Source organism: Cervus elaphus, chromosome 7 (assembly GCF_910594005.1).
Source record: "Cervus elaphus chromosome 7, mCerEla1.1, whole genome shotgun sequence".
Lineage (NCBI taxonomy): Eukaryota > Metazoa > Chordata > Mammalia > Artiodactyla > Cervidae > Cervus > Cervus elaphus.
Window position 1 is genome coordinate 52,178,314 of NC_057821.1, and position 19,959 is coordinate 52,198,272.

Here is a 19,959-nt window from a genome sequence, read left to right on the forward strand (position 1 = left end):
TCCGCCTCCCAGCACCTTCCCAGACAGACCAAAAGGTCTCCTTGTCTCCAGGCCTCACAGTGCTCACCGCATTCTGAGTCCAGCCCCAAACCAGAGTCTCCACAGCCCCTCCTCCGGTCCTGCCTCCTGTCCCCCAATCCCTCCTCTCTGGGTTCCAGCACCTGCTGTCCCTCCCCTCCTGCTCCCTATCCTTCGGGCCTCAGCTCCAACTCACAACCTGGGAGGCCTGCCCTGAGCCCTACCCCCATGTCTGGGGGGCTCCTGCTCAGTGCCCCCATCCTCTGTGCTCCCCTCACATGATGCATCACCAGGTGGAGGGCAGTCCCCACTGCTGGGCTGCAGACCCAGCGCCCAGCCCAGGGATTGGCCCATGAAGACCATTCAGTAGAGTTGCTAAATGAGTGAATGAACTGTTTAAACATGCAAGTTAAGAAGAACACACATTTACTCCAAAACGTCTACTTCTTCTAAGGTTCTCAAGCCAGAATCAGATTTCTGGAAAGCCCCAGGCCCCACAAAGAGATTCAGCAGATCTGAGATTGGGTGACTTCAGGTCACAAGTACCCCCCGCTTAGCAGAATATGAAGCCAACCTCTGCCCTGCAGTACTCTGTATGGAAACTCTGAAATCCAAACGCGGACACCTCCCGGGAAGCTACACCGCCGATGTGGTTTCCAAGTGCACACAGCACTCTGGCCATGGTGACACCTCACTGCAAGCCCCATGCCCTGGCGACACCCCCACCAGCCACAACCAAACACTCCTCTCGGCCCGTCTGCTTCGCACTCCCTCTTCTCTCCACTCCTGGTAAGAAAGCCGAAAGCAAGGGCAGTAATGTCCTTCAGGGGTGTGGATTCTTTTGAGCATCTTCCTGACAACCAGCTGCCTGCTAAAAAGTGACTGCAGGGACCTACTAGGACATAGGCTCAGCATCTGTGCTGGGAACCATGGGACTAATTGACCAAGATGGGACACTCATGAGAGTGAAAAGAGATTCTGTTAATAATCACTCTAGAACAAGAGGCAAAACCCAGAAGGGACGTGGGCACCGGGCCCTGTGGTCACTCTGGCTGACTCAACACCCTGAGAGCCAAAACTGGCTTGGAAAGTACCCTAGGGGACTGAGGGCCTGGATCTGTTGCCGCCTGAAGTCACAGACTGAGGCAGGTAGGGTTCGCCCTGCAGCCAGGAAATACAAAACTGTATCTCAGAGGAAACCCTGGCATCCATTGCCAAGGAGATCAAACACTCAACAGGTCTCTCCTGAAACAGTCTGTGGAATTCTCCTGGGAGCAAGGGTGGAATAGAACAGATAGTTCACAATTCCTGTTCTAAAGCTCATCCAGGAGATGGCTCAAACTGCATTCCCTGGCAGCTCTTGCCTGTGCAGGGCTTTGTCATTACCATCTCCAGCCCCCCAGTCTGTCCTGAGACATTTGAGGGCAAAACCAGTGTAGTTCTTTTCCCTGATGGCGACAAAGACAGCCTCCCTGACCGAGTGTGGCTCAGGCTCCTCTGAGTCTCCTCTGCAGGCCTGGACATTGGCCACACTTAAAGAATCCTGCTAAGCCAGTTGTCAAGCATCCACCCGCTCTTAGTATCAGCCAAGCTCCTCTTCCTCCACCCTTGGCATCTAACCAAGTTCCGTCAGTGATTTTCCATCCACTCACCTGTCCCCGTTGTCCTGGGAGTGGAACCCCATCTCTCACTTGTAATGTCTTGAATAAAATCTTCATTGTCATTTTTAATGTGTTGAAATTATTTTTCCTTCATAACATTGACCACGAAAGTCTACCAATTCACACAGCTGACAGTTATGACAGACCGCACCATGGTCACAGAGCGGGTCTGCCTCCCCAGAGTAGCAGAAGGGCTCCAGTGGATGGACGGTTTACTGAGCTCCGGTCACACATGGACATCCTCTGGGCACTGGGGATGCAGTGTGACCAAGAGACACGGCCCTGCCAATGTCCCCTTCCCTTGCTGAGCCCCTCGCCCAGAAAGGAGGAGGCACCGTGACCACTCTGGGGCCCCCAAGGACCTCTGGGGGGTCCTGATGTCCCAGAGGAGTGGGCCGGGAGACAGGAGGATGGGCAGGGGAACGGTGGAGATGGCCAGCCCTGCGAGAGGTGGGTCTCTCCTGGGAGCGGGTGTGGAGGAGGTGACATGGAGGGTGCAGAGACGGGCAGCCCTGCAGGTGTCCAGGGCTCCAGGTCAAATGCCACTGAGATGTTAGGTGTGTGGGGCTGTTAGAAGGAAGTATTTGTATTTACTGTATCTCAGAAACATCAAAATGAGTATGAAGGAGTGCCTTTCTTGGTGCTCACCCTGACGGGGCGCTGGGGTCTGGAGGTCAAGAAGAACATGTTTCCATATATTGCACACACATTACTTCCATTTAGTTTCTTCAGAAATTCAAGTGGGCTGTTTGGGGAAAAGATTTTATGACCCATTTTTCCTTCTCTTCTTTGTACTTCTACCATCTTCTCTACTAAACAAAAGCAAATATGTTTCATATTATCTTTAAATAGAAGAAACAGGGGTGTGTGAATAACTCACCTCTGGGCTCTACTACCCTCAAGCCACGACTCTATGGCTCCTGAACGAACCCCTCGGAGCTCTCCTCCCGATGCTCAGCCCCCTGTACTCCACTACCCCCAGCCCCAAAGGGGCCAAGGACCCCATTCTGGAACCTCATAGGTTGCAGAAGTAGCCACTGAACTTATCTATTTCATCAAATTAATCTTTGAAAGTCACATTCTCGTTGGGTCCTCTTCTAGATCAAAATGTTCGATGGCAAACCCTTTCCAAAGAAAGTGGAGGCCAAAACTGAAACTTTCATCATGGCCTCCTGCCTCTGAAGGACCCCACTTCGCTTCAGTCTCCATCAAGCCAGACAGCCCTATTTTCCCAGGGTCCCTGACCAGTTCCACCTCGGAATATCGCCTGCTCTGCTTCCAGTATTCTCACTAGAGAGGGAAGAGACCCTCGCTGCTTGGGGCCCTTCATCTCTTGGGTATGCTCGAGAGTTACAAACCCTGCAACTGACAGCTGTTTACTGATTTCTAAGGCTTGGGAGCCCCCACTCTGGAGCCTGGTAGGCAGCACCCGCCCCCAGCCCGCCAGCTCTCTGCTACAGCAGCAGCAGGCCTCCACAGCTGCTCCGGGCTGGAACAGAGACAGCACAGCACCCGCCAGCAGCCTGCCTGGAGGCGGCGGCCCAGGGCTGGCAGAACCCGCAGAGCCCACTGGCAGTGGCAGCAGCGCCGTGGGGCAGCTGCAGAAACGCTCTCCCCAGACCAGTCTTGGGATCTGCTCTGGGCAGAGTTGCCTGAATCTGGTTCTCCAGCCCTCCCGGCCTTCTGCCCTGTTCCACCTCAAGCAGACGCATTTGGATTCCGTTGCTTACAACTAGGCATCCTGATGCAGGCCTTTCAACACAGAAAAATGTACAAATGTAAATAAACTTCACAAATCTTCAAGCAAGTCACAGGGCAGCAAAGCCCTGCCCACCTGGGAGAGCAGCCCCCCCCGGGCGCTGCAGGGACCACCAGGAGAGTCCGCCCTCCTCTGGGCGTCACTCCCGCCTCGGTCAGCACTGGCTTCCACGCCTCCCTGGAATCCCAACCAGTCTGCTCCTCTGGAAACCATGGTGCAGGCCTTTGTCCAGCTCCCATCTGATCTACTGACACAGCTTCTTAGAGAACCCCCTACCTCTGGATCTGTCCCCCAAAGGGTTCCTTAACCTGCCTTCAAGGTGCCAAGTTGACCGTGGGACTCCAGATTAAACTCTTCCCAGGGCTCCAAATAGCTCTGGGAAATTTGATACCTCAACAAGAGCTGTCCTTCAGGGATGGAGGTTTTGATGCCTTTAGCCTCCGCCCCACACTCGCCGAGGTGATGATGCAGAGACACAAGTCAGGCTCCCCAGCTCCAGCATCTAGGTTTCATGGGAAACATCTCCATCTTCAGACACAGTCAACTGTATATTTTTTAAAACCTTAAATATTGTGATAAATGACTATCACCCCTATACACTGCCTGCATCATATCTGTTAATGCATTTCTCTAAACCTGAGTGGTTGCTGCATGATCGGCAGATCACTACTTAGGTAAATGTCTCTTCAATGAATGAATGAACAACATGAGCCAGGTGGGAGGGGCCAGGCAAAGAAGAGAGAGATGGAAAACCACTGTGGGTGAGGCCTGAGAGATCCCGCTTTGCCCCTTTCTGCTCTGGGAAGGTCGAGGCCAGCAACACTGTGCCAACTGCCCTGGCAGGCGGTCGGGGGCAGCTGAAGGAGATCAGCGCCCAGAAGAGACCCCAGGGCCAAGCACCGGCAAGGGGAGAGGTCTGACCTTACCAACATCAGGGAGGCGACTCACCCAAAACCATGCAAGCTGCACATTTTATATGCATTTAAATATTTTAACTGTAAAGAGAGGACAGAGTTGTGTGAGTAAACTTTCAACTCCCTTTTCCAGACCGGAAGAATAAACTACAGTTTCAAGGGCTAGAAACAGAAAGCAAACTGCATGCTAAGTTGCTCAGTTGTGTCTGACTCTTTGTGACCCCATGGTCTATAGCCTGCCAGTCTCCTCTGTCCATGGGGATTCTCCAGCCAAGAATATTGGACTGGGTTGCCATGCCCTCCTCCAGGGGATCTTCCCAACCCATGGATCAAATCCAGGTCTCCTGCATTGCAGGCAGATTCTTTAACATCTGAGCCAATTGCTCAATCCCAATTTCTGTAGTTTCTTCCATATACAGTTATAAAACAAGATCCAGGAACGCTGGAGAACTGGCCATTGACAGGGAGAGAAACTACATTTTTGTTTTCAAGGAGAATAAAAAGCCCATAAATATTTAAATGTCTACATCAGTAAACCTCAACTCAAACTTAAAACTCTAAATATGACTGGTAGATTTCCCCAATATAATTGCTGCTGGTAATCACTAAGGAAAAAGGAAGAGAAAATGAAATGAAACAATGTCCCATCAGGCTCAGGCTCCTCCTGGCTCATGAGGACAAAGCGGCTGATCAGTGACTTCATGGAGAGTTTGGACTCAAGCCAGAATTGAGAACACAGGGGGAGTGAAGTCATCATCCCATGGCAAGAAGTAAGGACAGATCAAAGAAAGTTTGTATGTGCCATGTGAGAATGTTCTAGGCTCTAAAGGAGTAAGTCCTTTCCCTCTGCTGAGGGTGTTGATGCCCCATCGTCTACCAGGATGGCTGCTTGTCACTCAGTTCTCATTTGAGATGACTGCTCCCAGGAAATGGCAACCCATTCCAGTATTCTTGCCTGGGAAATCCCATGGACAGAGCAACCTGGTGGGCTACAGTCCATGGGGTCACAAAGAGTAGGACATGACTTAGCAACTAAAACAACAACAATAATCTGTACTTTGCAGTTTGCAAAAATGTCTTCTAGTACATTCTCATCTGTTTCTCCAAGAATCTGGGTAGTAATTGGGGAAGGTAACATTGTAGTCATTTTATAACAAATAACGTTACTAGCTAAGCAAACCACCATCCCTACCAATCAAGGGCAATAAAGAAACTGCTGCTTAGGAACACTGAGTGACTCCTTCAAGAACACACCCATGCAACAGCAGAGTGGTAGACACCCCAAATCAGGCTTTCTGACAGCTCTGCCCCTTTCTTTCACAACAGTGCACTTCTCACAGCAAGGCAATGCACTCAGGGAAGGATCTGCCTCCCACTGCCAAGAGCAAGTCTCCCATGAAAGACTAGGGTAGCATCGCTTCTACCAGGTAGGCTGCTTTCAGGGAAAACAGGGCAGTGAGGAAGAAAGAGGTCCCTGAACAGGACTGATGAACTGAGCCAAACCTGGTCCTCACAAGCTGCCCCGGGATGGCAATGCTCCAGCTCACTGTGAGGTCATTAGTTCTGGCTGACAAGATAAAAACGTGCACATTTCTCTAGTATGATGCTTAGTCAGAGAGATCTGATTGTTGTTTTTAATCAGTTATTATCATACTTAAAAATAATAAAATGAGAATGAGGACTTTTCCTTACAGGTCCTTCCCCAAAAGATGTTGTGGTCAGACCCTGGAGAGAGCTTGGACTCAACCAGGAATTCTCAAAGGTTCCACAGAAACACATTTGCTTGCAGGAACCTGTTGAGTTTGACCTGATCCTACTTGAGGTACCTGTCAGACTGGCCTTGAGCAGCACACCTAGGCAGTCGGTATGAAGAAAAGAGCCAGGCCACTGGGCCTCGAGTTCAGGCTTGGCCACTCACCCAGTGGGTGGCTCTGGCCTGGGCACTTGTAAACGCCTAGGGATGGAATGGCGGTCTGGGGGTTCGATGAGTTACCCTACATGGTGAAGTTCAAAACAGACCTTGGCACACAACCTTGGCCAGTCTTAGTTGCCTGACCTTCCCCTCTCCTCTTTATCTGTATCAAACATGAAGGAAGACAGGAGATGGCTTTTTCCTATTTTACAACTAATTTGGGACTCTGGGGAGGTCTTTTCAAGTTATTTTCCAGCGTCTTTAGAAATCACTTGGAATAAACTGGTGTTCTAGTTTAAAGTAAAGACTTCTACTATCATCGAAATCAGTGGCAGCTGGGTTCAAAACCAGTTCCGCCACCTCCTAGCTTTAGGACCTTAGTCATGCCACTTAATCTGAGTGTCCATTTCCCAATCTGCACAGACAGATAAGGCAGACTGACCTCCTAGGGCTACAGTGATAAACCGCAGGCACATCATATGAGACTCAAAAAAAAGTCAACAACTGCTGTACTCTTTTCTGTCTCCTCATCATCTTTAATTGCCCAGAAGGCAAACACCTCTTTTCCTTCCCCTCTAGAGCTGTGCAGAATGCTATGTACACCTAGCTGACATGGGCACAGTATTCTGCCACATAGGAGACTGGCATGTGTTGATAAGAAGACCCTCCACAGGTACATGGATCAGAAATAAAAACTGCTGTATTCAAAACACTGAGAACAGAATCTGCATTGTTTGGTTCATAAGTTCTCTTTGGCCAAGGATGACCAATTTTTGTGAGACGGGAAATAAATCTTGTGCCAGGCACCTCAGGACCCACACACACATTGCAAATTAAGTTTTCAGTTCCAAGGGCACTGCGTTTTTAATCTATAAATGTTCTTAGGCATTTCTGTGACTAGCACCTTATACTACTTCCACTAGATCTGCAAATCAACCATTCTTTTTCTTACAGAAGAAATGAAGCCTAGTTCCAAGTCACACAATAATACATGAACAAGTTCTAGTTAAGGTTTTTAATTTCTGGCTTCCAGCAATCTACTTTGCCACTAAACAATCTTGCAACTCTGACCAGTTCTTCAGAACTCAGCTTAAACGTCTTTACTCCACGTGATCCTCAGCCTGCACTGAACACTGCTTCCAGGCTGTGCTCATCACATCTACTTCTGACTCTCTATCCTCTGGGGCCTCCACTCCTCCTGACCGTGTGTTTGTTCTCTCTCTCAAATCACACACACATGCACAGGCGCGCGCACACACACACACACACACACACACACACACGCTGTTATGCAATACAGTAGCCATTAGCCACAGTGACTCTGAGTACTTAAAATGTGGCTAATCCCAAATGAGATGTCATTTAAGTATCAACTATACACCAGACTTTGAAGACTTAGTACAAAATATATATATACAAAACAGTGATTTTACCTATTAGTTAAATGTTGCAATGACAATATTCACAATATATTCCAGTTAAATAAGATATATTATTAAAATTATTTTTACTTTTTTAATGTGGCTACTGGAAAATTCTAAATTACACATATAGCTCACATTATATTTCTACTGGGCAACTGCTGGTCTCTACTGAAGGTTTCATGAAAGACCTGTCTGTGTCATTTACCACTGCACCCTCCCTTGGCCCCCCCAACTAGCACCTGGCTAATAGTAAGCATGCAATAAAAACTCACTGATTTAATGGTGTCTCTAAATCTCTACCCATGTTTCCCCATCTCTACCTTGGAGATACTGGTTCTACTTACAATACAAGATGATTATGATAATAACATTAATAAGAAACATACCGCTTTTGTTGAAAGGTAAAAATCATGAATGAATATGACAGCTTTGGCTAAAAATCTGAAAATAATTTTGAACACTTAGGCAATGATCTGTATCCCTAAGTATGTTCTTTCAGTTTTAATAGAAAAATACTACAAATTAAATGCTGAAAAAGGTGGCGAGTGAACACCTCAAGTGGAGAAAACTAGGAAAAACACCAAAATAAACCTGAGGCATAATCACAACTAATGGGAAGGCAAACAGAGCCCACCGCCTCGCAGAAGACCCTTCAAGGTTCTGCCCTCACTTAAAAAAAAAAAAAAGTTCGTGGTGCCGATGGATTCTACTGCTAATGGAGACATAATGCAAGTATTTACCCAAGAAAGAAACAGTCTCTTTCCAAATTTGATTACTGTCACCCGCCTTCCCCCAAAAAGCCCTCGCAAGGAATATGACCCTGGTTAACAAAAACCTCTGGTATGCGGGCCTAAACCGCACACTCACCCTTTTACAAATTGAGTCTCAAAGACACAGTGAACGTGGCAGGTGGGCAGTGAGGCAGGTACACGGGATACTCCCTGCAGCCTCACTGCCTGCCTCGGCCGCGGACACTGAAGGGACCCGGGGCCCGTGAGTCGGCGTGGACCCACGCAGCAGAACAGCTGAACCTGCACGGACCCTGGGTGAGGAGGGTGCGCGGGGAGGAGAAGAGGACAGAATCCACCCTCTGGTCCAGGACGGCTTCAAAGACCCGAGAACAGACACTGTTTTCTATGAGGGCTGTTTAAAAAAAGTTCTGTATTCTTTTCTTCAAGCCGGGCAGTACCAGATCACAAAATCCTTCGCCGTGTTTGCTCCAGGCAGCTGGAGTCCAGTCCCCTTCCCCGCAAAAAAAGGCACAGCCAGGAGGGGTCTGGGCAGGGAGGGCGGCAGGGCAGGCTGAGCAGAGGCGGGGAGCAGCCGCACGACCGCGATAAAGCAGCTCCGAATCTGTAACCCACATCCGGGCAGTTACAAGCACCCCAGGATTTAGGCCTCTGTCAACTTTTCTGTCCATAAGAAAAAGTTATTCGCACACGGTAAAAAATCTGGGAAGAAGACATTACGGAAGAGGAGACACTTATCTCCTCCTGTTTAGTAATGATGTGGGCGGTGATGCTTCAAGAGCTGAGTTGGGGGTGAAGCGGGGGCGGGAGGGGGGCGGGGGGGAGAGGTGGGTGGGGGGAGAAGGGAGAAACCACAGCCCTCCCGGCTCAGCCCAGCGCGCAGGTCGAGCGCCGCCCGGCCGGAAGCGCGGCCCGGCCCCGAGGCGCAGGCACGCGGTCCCCGCCCTCCGGGCCCAGGCGCGTAGGGCGCCCCTCGCCGCAAAAGCCCCGCGCAGGGAGGCTTGGTGTGGGAGCAAAGGGAGGCGCGGGGGCACGTTACCTTGTTCATCCCATTCCCCATGGCGGCCGCGCGGTCTGGCGCCCGGGGCGCGGCGGCAGGCGCAGTCAGGGCATGTGGGGCGGGCGGGGAGGAGCGCGCTCCGGCGGACTGGGAGGATCGCGCTCCCGCGGACCAACGGCGGGACCCGCGGCCGCCCTGCGGGTCCAACCGCTCCGCTCCTGCCTGCCCTCCGCCCCTGGACTTCCCGGCCGCCAGGCAGGGGCGCCGGCGCCCCTGTGGGAAGGGGTTCGCGACGTTCCCCCCTCCCCACCGCCCCCCAGTGAGCTGGGCGCCTGTCACGCCGGTCCCCCGGACTTGTGAACACGACTCCTTGGAGGCTGGGCCAGGGCAAAGCGATTTGTCTAATGGGGGCGGTGGGGGGCGGATACAGGGACAAGACTCTTGGGGTCTTGTGGCCTCCGGAATTACGGCTCCCCGGCGGCAGGCCAGGGGACCGGGGCTCCTCGGAGGCCCGGGCCAGGGCGCACGCGCGCCCCAGCCGCAGCCGCCGTGCGCGTTCCGAGTCTGGGCGGGGCCGGTGGGCACGCAGGCGCGCCCCTACCCGGTGGGGCGTGTCACGGAGGCTCCCCTGGGATCACGGTCACCAAAACTCCCGCAGGCCTTTCCCCGGGGAGACCGGGGGCCTGTTACCAGCAGTCACCGCCCTGCCTTGACTGCCTGGGTGAATCAGGTGCTAATCAGAGCCTTGGTCTTGGCAGCTCCCCTGTCTGGGTTTTCTGAGTGCGCCGGATTTAGGCCGGGTGGGGGGATTCCTACGGCCCTGCCCCACCCACGAAGACCGAGAAGGCTCACCCGGTGGCGAAAGGTGGGCTCGGTGACTCATCTCTGGGATGACCTCACCTCCCGACCCCAGCGGAGCAGATGTCCAGATCTCAGACCTCATACCGCGACTTTGGACGGCTAGTGCGTTCCCTTCTTCACATTATAAACTGGCTCGAGTAGGTGCATGGGTGTGTTGATTCAAGTGCTTCTGGAAAGCCCCTTCCCTTGCTAAGCACCATGGTAATGTCCGCATCGTGTTTCTGCCTGGGTTGGAATACTCTCTAACACAATTGTGTAAGTATTCTGCACCCCTGCTAAACTCCTGACTTCTTCCCTGCAGACAGAACCCTTGAACCAGGGGTTTCACCTTTCTTTTTTATATCCTCAGCAATGCCTGCACGTCGTGGAAGCTTGATAATTGTTAAATGGACAGATGCATCACTCTGGTATGGCTGAGCTCACCCTGATGACCTCATTTCATCTGCTCCTCCTTCTTCCCGGAGTCACAGCCACACAGACTTTCTGTGTTTCCTTGAACCTGCCACCCTTGGTCTCATGATCACTTGACCTTGTCTTTGAGCCTTTGCATGGGCTGTGCTCTCTAACCAGCTGTCTCACTCCATCACCGGCTCTTCTCTTCGAGGTCTCAGCTCAAATACCGCCTCTTTAAAGAGGTTTTCCTAACTACCAAAAGGAGATCCTCCAGTCACTCATATTACCCTGTGCAGTTTTCTCAATAGCACTTAACGTGATTAGACACTCTCATATTTATTTGCTTATTTTTCTATATCTCACTAGAACACCCTCCAGAGGAAAAGGGCCTGTCTTTTAAGGGTCTGTTTTATTCATATGGCCAGGAACAGTGCCTGGCACAAAACAGGTGCTCAGTAAATATTTGTTGAATAAATTAACAAATTCCAGAGGGCCGAGAAAACAGTCGTGTGAGTCTAAGGAATGCTGACATTTTGAAAAGAACTTGCAGACTCCATCTTAGTCATTTCCCTCCTTGTTGATGTCTTCTGGGCCACAACAGTTACCAGAGCCCCATGTGTAGGAAATGCCCCCTCAGCGTACTCCCAACTTGTCCCTCGTGGGTAGGATGACACCCAGACCAGACAGCACCCTCCCTGCCCCTTGCTTCTTTCCTTCCCTCCTGCCTTGACATCCCCTTTTCCCTCTGACCTCCCAATCACCTGGGCAGCTCCTCCTCTGCTCTGCACCTTTCTTACTTGTGTAGACAGCACAGCATGGTTACTGGACTGCCTGGAGAAATCCCAAGACCAACCTCTGATCCTAAATCTCAGGGTGATATTGGGCAAGATGATCAACTTTTCTGAACTGCTTTTTTTTTTAATTTTTCTCCTGAAAATTTGCAAAGATCCTACCCAGAAATCAATGAATGACTTTTATTTTCCTTCTCTACTGTGCTGTTGTTGCTTCCAGTAGTCAGATGAACTTGTGAAATCACAAACAATTCATAAGTTAGTATTTTGCCCATAACTGACAGACCACACCCAATTTTCCTTCTGCCGTTCACTTGGAACATTTTCTTTCTCTTATTCATTTCTCATAAATTTATTTTTCTAGCTCAGCTCAGCCGCTTAACAATCTCTCTTAAGCTCAAAACCAGCTCTGGCTGCCTCCTAACAGTCAGAAGTGGCACTCTGGCCTACATTCATTATGGCCCCACAAGACTCACATGCCCAGAGTGCATTTCAAATTCTGCTTTTTGGTCAAATGAGAAAAGGTGAAAGCATTAGCGTCAGAAGTCAGAAGAGTCAGACAGTGTGTGTGAGTGTGTGTGAGTGTGTGTGTGTGTGTGTGTGTGTGTGTGTGTGTGTGTTGGGGAAGGTTTTCCATAAGACAGTCTCCCTGTACTGCATCCACCTTCTCCTTTAACCTGACCCCACCCAATAATTGCCATTGTCTTGCAATTCAAGCTAAAGAAAAGGAAAAGAGAAAGTTTGATCCATTTTGACAGGTTCTGTTTCTCTCTTTTCATTTTCATAGACCACTTGAGAGATTTTCAGGTTCAACTCTTATGCTGAGCTGGTGCCACGCAATTTCCAGGCTCCTTCCTGTCCTCTTCCTTCATTCCTTATAGCCCCTGATAATGGAAAGAAGGGAGAGACAAAGACTCCTAGAAGAAGCTGGCTTTTGTCACGTTTAAGGTAGAATTTGTTCATTTGTATTCTCTCTTATTAATAAAATTGTTAAGGCATCATAAGCCTAGTGGAATTTCATGCCACATAAGATTTTTACTTTTACTTGTCTTCCTGCTATTTCCCTGTTTCTTAGCACAACCAGCATCACAGGTTTTGGCAGCAGCTCCCAAACAGGTTTCATGTGTGCATAATGTGGAACGGCTACTGGTCATGTGGGCCAGCCAGAGCCATGCACATGTGGTTCAGGGTAACCAGTCGATGGTGTGTTTAGTGAGCAATCACTTTGAACTTTAAGGTGGGGTTGGGCGAAAGACCACAAGCAGAAGTTCAGCCATTAGAGCCGGCCGAGCCCTTTGGGGTGTTACTGACAGTTCAGAGAATTGAGATAAACCTTGGCGCAAGCGGGAAGTAGTTAAGTAATGTTCCTTGGCTTTTTGAAGATGCTGTGGTCCAGAGTGTCTCAGCCTCGGCACTGCTGACATTTGGGTCTACATCTTTTTTCCCTTGTGGGGTTGGCCTATGTTTAGCAGTGTCCCTGGCCTCTACTCCTGTGTGCCGGCGGCCCCCTCCCTCAGATGATTGTCGGAAGAGTCTCCAGCCCCAGAGAGGAGGTGCGCCTCCTGCCTCTACCCTCTGTGCGGTGGGGTTACAGGGATATCTTTTAGGGATGAAACGTCTTTATCAGCGCCTCTTTCCGTCTGTTTCTCCCACTGATACCACTTAAATACACACTAATAGATAATGTCAGCCCTCCGCAGAGGCCTCAGGCCACACTGTCAGAGCAAATTAGGAACAAGAAGTTAAAATGAAGAGCTAATTAGCCAAAACATGACTGAAAGTTTTTTATTTAAAAGCTAGAACCTAATGAATTGTGGACAGAAGTAAAAGGAAGTGGAGTCTATAACTACTGAAGCAAAAACACAAAACATTTTCTCTGCTTCTCCAACTGTCTAGAAAGAGAGTGGGCATCCAGTTGACTGCTTGACCATGAGGATGGGCCCTTCAATGATGTCAGCCTTTAAAAGGCCACTGATTTCCAGCCCTCCACACACTCTCCTGAATATGAACTTGGTTTCCTTCTTCCACTTAAGAAGTTTGGAGACCTCAAATCTCAGAGCACTGACGTCTGGAGAGGGTGGTGTCAGGGGAAGACAGCGAGAGGAATTAATACCCAAGTAGGTAAGCAGGGCAGAGAGATGTGATAGAGAGTCTGGGAGAGGTAAATGGAGAGACCCTGGCATGCATATAGTTGGGAGTCTGTTGACATGTGGAGTCTTCAACAGAGTTGGCAGAGGACGGTCAGCTGTGGAGGAATGGAGCTGTTCGGCAAATTATAGAGCAGAGCATCAGGCAAGGGGGAGTAAGACAGAGCCCAGGTTCTTAACACTGGACGAAGGTGACAGTGTTGTCAGCCTATAGTCATAGCATGTATGCCTGTGCGCATACATCTAGTTTCCAAAATTGCAGGCTTCATGAGAGCAGGGACAAGTTGTCCTCAATCTTAGTATCCAGAACCTGAAATAAGCCCTGCTGTGTGGGGAAGCTTTTAGATGTTTGTTGACTAAAGAGAGAAAATACGACTGGGAGGTTGTTGCATTTGTCCAGCTGTGAGGTTCACAAATAATTCATCCCTTTACTTGTCAGCTGCTCTGTCAATGCTGTATCTGCCTGGTGGGCCTTTTCTACAGCAGCGCAGTTTCCAAGTGGGATGGCTGTGATCTAGGAGTGACTGAAGTCCTTTTGAAATCGATGCAGTGTCTACTGGAGAGAAAGAGCAGAAGGGGGGAGGCAAAGGAGGGAGATGAAAGGAGGGGGAGGCATTTCCCGCAGTGTCTTAAGAGTTGCTGTGGTCTTCCTCCTGATTTGCAGCCATAGCTGTGGTTGGCAGAGCCCAGTCCAGTCTGCACTTCTGCCCTTGGTGTCCTTTGTCCTCTGAGCCTTGTTAGGAAGCCTTCCTGGTTTGTGAACATCATCTTGCCGGTTTGCTGTGGTTCTTTCTTTTTTTTTTTTTTTTTGTCTGGGATGGTTTGCATTTCCTTCTATCTGGATGGTCTACTTGAGACAACAAACAGGTCCTTTAAAACTTTCCATGGTGAAAAAAAAAAAAGTCTTCACAGTTGATGATCCTAGCCCAAAGTATCTGACAAAATCTGAACAGCTAGTGTCTTTTTAGATTTAGTCGAATAATTGTCTTTTTCACCTATGTTTGACAGCTTGGGCCTTGCTTTTCCCTCTAACTCATCTGGGCACACAGAGGGTTGCACTCTCTGTAGTTCTATTTTCATGGTCTCCAAATCCTCATAAAATCTATTCAAAGTGACCACATGACTGCAATCCAGTGGAAGGGGATAGTCCCTAAGTATCCCTAGTCAGAGGATTCTGTCTGTCTGCATTTACCACACCTACGTATCCAGCTGCCCTCTTGGAGGCACACTTCTGCTTCTTCAAATGCCTTTGAGGGTTGGGGCAGCCCAAAGTGACAGAAGATGGAAAGGGCTGCTCCCCTTCAGAGAAACTGACCCTCATCTGCTAAATGTTACTCTACAGTTCTTTCCTGCTGAAGAGCTCAGGTTGGTCAGTTTTGTTTGTTTGTTTTCTTCCCCTTTTATGTGAAACAGAAATTGAATGGATCTGAAGACATTAAAAGGTGTCTGGGTAGGGGGCTGGAGGGAGAAGGGGGTTTCCTCAGAGGATGGAATGTCCCAAGAGAAATTTCACTTATTGTGAGGGGGAAGTCCATTTCATATTACATAATGCTGTCACTGTTCAACACTCTGTTGACAGTTTATTAATATTTGTCACTATTTTGATTAGTCATTCATCTTTAAAGCCCTGTGCATTACGGAAAGACCATTATACATAAAGCGCTCCTCGGGCTAGATGACAGACCAGGATCATTTTCTTTCCTATTCACAGCAAGGCACTTGTGTCTTCTCACTGACCACCTCTTGGTCTGCAGGAGACTGCCTGCCTCCACCCAGACAGGACAGTTCCAGTCAGCGTGGCATGTTGCTGCTTGAAGCCCACACCTCCCAGTGCTGCCACCTGCAGCCTTCAGCAGCCCCGTCATACCTGCGAGCCCTTTCTGGGCAGGGCTCCCACTCCAGATTGCAGACACAGCCACTCGCACGGGAGTAGCCGCCGCAGGGAGGATAGGGCTGCTGCAGACAGATGTGCTTGGTTAACAGGAAGTGAGGCTGTGTTTCTCTCACATCCAGTAACCCCTGAACGACGGCAGGCGGCCTGTGGCCATGCACACCCTGGTTCACCAACACACAACTTGCACACTGTGCAGGCTGGAGCAGCTCTCCATCTAAAAACACTTGTACTTGACTTTATGCTGACATCCGTTTCTCTCCCATTCTGCTCCAAAGTACAAGGGAGTGCTTATTTTACCACTCTTGTAGTTAAAGCATCCATGATGGTGCTTTAACCCTACCAAGGGCACAGTTTTGAAGGGGATATGAGATCTCTGTCTCTAAACAGAGAAAACTTTGTGACTTTTGAACGGCAGTCCCCCTCCCACTGGTCACAGTTCTGCAGGGCAGCCCAAGGACAAATGCGCTGTCTGTTAGAGACACAGGTAACTGACCCGTAAGACAGTGCAATCTGTGGACATCTTCCCTCAATGCAGTACTTTCAGAAACATGTACGGTTTTTGAAGAGTAGGATTTACAACATTGTGTGGTTTCAGGTATACAGCAAAGTGATTCAGTTGCATATATATGTATACACAAAATTTCAGATTCTTTTTCATTACAGGCTATTACAAGCTATTGAATATAATAAAAACGTACAATATAAGGTGAACTTTTGCTTTTAAAATCTCACTATTTTCATTGCAGTCATAACAACCAAGCCAATGGGGCAGGAAGCTCTCTGCTTTGTGGTTATTTTATTCAAGCCATGTATGAAGTTTCTTTCTGTTATAAAGGTATGTGTGTGGTTTTTTCCTTGAGTAATAGCAACTCTAGAACTTCAGAGTCAGTACAAGTGTCGTTCTGATCACCAGAATTACACGTCTGACTGTGATAGGCTCGGTGGTGAAGTGCCGCCTCTGTGGTAGGCAGACCCACCTTGAAACGGACTGTGCTGTCTTCTCGTTGTTGCATGAAGTTTCACAGAGTGGAGGTAATAATCCCTTAGCCCTCTTTACCTATTTTCTAAAGAAATACTTGGTTTTAGTTTGTATCAGTCATTTTCTGTTCCTTTTAGTTTTAAACATTTTCTTATTTATAGAATGTTTAGTTGTCACATAAAGAAGAGGGGAAGTTTGGTCCTTGCACTCAATATAGAGTGTCTTTCATGAGTGCAGCCTCTTGTCCAGTCTGCCCAGGGTCTCCTTTCTGGAATAGGATGTCCTGCGTCCTGGGAGCACTTTACTCCTTGGCCTTGGGACAACTGGTGACCCTTGATCTGTGGTGTGTTTGGGAAAATATACGTTGGCTTTAAATGAGAGACCACACTTAATTGTTGTTTAAGCAGTTGGTTTAAATTGTTTGCAAATGGCTCCAGGTGTGCCACACTGGAAAGGCGCCCGTTCCCTCCACTGCAGGGGCATCTGGCGGTTTCCAGCTGCTTGTGCTCCGCAGGCACTGGTCTCTCCTCTGCCCTCGTCACTAGCAGCTGGCACTCGCCAGAAGGGAAGTGTTGGTTAAAGAGAAGTCAATGTTAGTATTTCTCCCTAAAGAAAAATTCATATTGATCTTTTTCTGAAACAAATCAATAGTTGTGTTAGGTTCAATCTGAGTATTTTCCATAGAAACTATCTCAGAGCAACCATGAAAGCCTAGTAGATTTTCCTTAAAATATTAAATCGAAGAGATGGCAATGCTTGAATGAGTGTTTCAAGGGAAACAGACTCCTAAAAGTGGTTAGATTTTCATAAAGCAGGGTGTTTGGGTACAGAAGTGTTTTCATTCATAACCTTTTTTCTCCTCTCAAACCCCCTCAACTGCTTGCTATCTGTCGCTCAGCCCAGTTACTGCTCTGCAGGGAACATGGTCTTACATGTCTTCTGCAGCCCTGTTTCCAAGCACTGAGGTGGCATTTTTATTCATTTGACCAACATTTGTTGAAAACCTGCTATGTTCTACATATTGTGCCAGAAGCTGAGGATACAGAAAAATAAAAACAAAACTGCTCCCATCCTTAATTCACATTCATTCATAAGTCTTTTGGAAATAGGGACTTAATACATAAATGATTTCCATGTAACGTGATATACTCTGAGCTTGTAAAGCTTGCTTTTAGGAGATTAGAGGAGGTGCTCAGAACTGCCTCAGCTGACTCTTCTTTTCTGTGAAAGTAGGTGTCCTTCCATTTCCCCATTTCTTGTATGGGAGTTCTCGTCAAACACATGCACTCGTGTGTGAGTTCTCTTCAAATGTATACACTCGTGTGGGAGTTCTTGTCAGACACGTACACTCGTGTGAGAGCTGTCTTCAAACACATGCACTCATGTGCGAGTTCTCTTCAAACACATACACTCGTGTGCGAGTTCTCGTCAGACAGATACACTCGTGTGCGAGTTCTCGTCAGACACATACACCCGTGAGTGAGCTCTCGTCATACACATACACTCGTGTGAGAACTGCCTTCAAATGTATACACTCGTGTGCGAGTTCTCTTCAAACACATACACCCGTGTGCGAGTTCTCATCAGACACATATACTCGTGTGAGAGCTGTCTTCAAACACATGCACTCATGTGCGAGTTCTCTTCAAACACATACACTCGTGTGCGAGTTCTGGTCAGACACATACACTCGTGTGAGAGCTGTCTTCAAATGTATACACTCGTGTGTGAGTTCTCTTCAAACACATACATTCACGTGCAAGTTCTCGTCAGACACATACACTCGTGTGCAAGTTCTCTTCAAATGTATACACTCGTGTGAGAGCTCTCTTCAAACACATACACTCGTGTGAGAGCTCTCTTCAAACACATACACTCGTGTGTGAATTCTCTTCAAACACATACACTCGTGTGCGAGTTCTCTTCAAATGTATACACTGGTGTGAGAGTTCTCTTCAAACACATACATTCATGTGCAAGTTTTTGTCAAACACATACACTCGTGTGTGTTTCAAGCACAGAGGTTCTGGTTATTTAGGGCTTGTCTTATTGCCACAGTCAGGAACTCTCAGTTCATAAAATATTATTTTCAAGAGTGTTGGAATGTATGGAATGGTGCATTTCCCTCATGACTGGACATAACAAGGGCAGCCCTAAGACTGTGTTCTTGCTTATAAGCCAAAACTGATTTTAGTGGCTCCGACCTCTCACCATCTCCCACGTTTTACCTTATAAGATTCTCACAGGTGCCATTCTCAAGAGAAGACTGGGCCTACAGAAACTGCAGATAAATAAAAGTGGCATACAACATACAGGTTTGCTAAACATTCAGCCTTTGAAGAGAAAGCTTTTTTCCTTTTTCTTGAGGGAAATCTGGCCTTAAGAGATAGAAGGTTATCATGAGCTAAAACAGCAAATCAAATCTGATGTATATTGAAGAAAATTGAATTGCAGAATTTGAAGGGCCTTTGAAGGCCATCAGATTCTAGTCTAAGCTGCTGGACAACTGAGGCACCAAAATAAACAATGGTTTTCTTAGGACCACACAAATAAGCAATATCAGAAAACACCTGCTGTTTCAGGTTTCCCTCATGATCCAGCCCATCCTCAGATACTCATGCACCTTCCTTCCCCCTAACCATAACCAGAAGAGTAACCTACCACAGCTCGGAGCCTTCAGGACTCATCCACCTTCCCCCTAACCAGTAAGCAGAAGGGTAGCACACCACAGCTTAGCCTTTCAGCCCTGCTCCCACTCCAAGCTAATCTTGTTTGGGTGGGCTAGTACTTATGATACAGTGATGTCCTGAACATCCACCCTAGAAGGCTGGGTAAAATTCCATCTGAAGGCAAGGACGGCAACCACTTCAGGTGGATAGAGGTTCGTGAGCAGCAGCACAAAGTTGGCAGTAGAAGTTTTTTCTGGGTTGCAAGGAGGGTGGTGGTGATGGGCAGAGTAGGTTAGGACAGTATGGACACCACTGAGCATCACTGATTAGGAAGGTTAGCCTGTCATTAGCACTGATGGAGAAAGAGATGGGGAAGGGTGAGGTCCACTCAGAAGCTGTTTCTGTAGCCTGGGGAAGATGTACTAGTGGTCTAAAGAAGTAAGGCTGCAAGAGGCTATAGGGGAAAGCTGGCAGGGGAGCATCGGCCAGTGGTTAAATTGCACAGCAGACTTTGAGCACCTACTGTACAGACCCAAAGATACAAAATTTAAAAGCAATGGTTTTTATCCCTGAGGAACCTGCAGTTTCGAAGGGAACATGGACAGGGGTCAGCAGTCGCCACCCTGTAACTGAAGTGCTGGGGGTGGGCGAGGGAAGTCCCGGAGTAGCACCGCATCAGTGTCCCAGCAGGAAACGGAGTCCACGCGCCCACAGTGAGGAAGTACCTCAAGACAGTGCACCCAGGCTGAGGGCCACAGCAGGTGCTGGCAGCAGGGGAGGGTGTGGGG

At 48.6% G+C, this 19,959-nt stretch overlaps 1 protein-coding gene and 1 long non-coding RNA gene across 3 annotated transcripts in view; one reads left to right on the top strand and one right to left on the bottom strand.

The window, feature by feature from the left end:
* The window catches only part of DUSP22 (dual specificity phosphatase 22), a 45,045-nt gene extending 35,088 nt beyond the window's left edge, over nt 1–9,957 (bottom strand). Inside the window, exon 1 of one of the 2 annotated variants that reach the window (XM_043908692.1) lies at nt 9,477–9,957. In XM_043908692.1, the coding sequence (XP_043764627.1) occupies nt 9,477–9,497 (21 nt within the window). In that variant the 5' untranslated portion in view covers nt 9,498–9,957. The remainder of the gene's footprint in view (nt 1–9,476) is intronic. The other variant, XM_043908691.1, reaches the window with a different exon arrangement.
* Nucleotides 9,958–10,044: 87 nt separating this feature from the next.
* On the top strand, nt 10,045–12,477 carry LOC122697684. Its single transcript, XR_006342148.1, has 3 exons — nt 10,045–10,553; nt 10,648–10,705; nt 12,270–12,477. It is a non-coding gene; the product is annotated as an uncharacterized LOC122697684 (long non-coding RNA).
* Nucleotides 12,478–19,959: the final 7,482 nt, after the last annotated feature.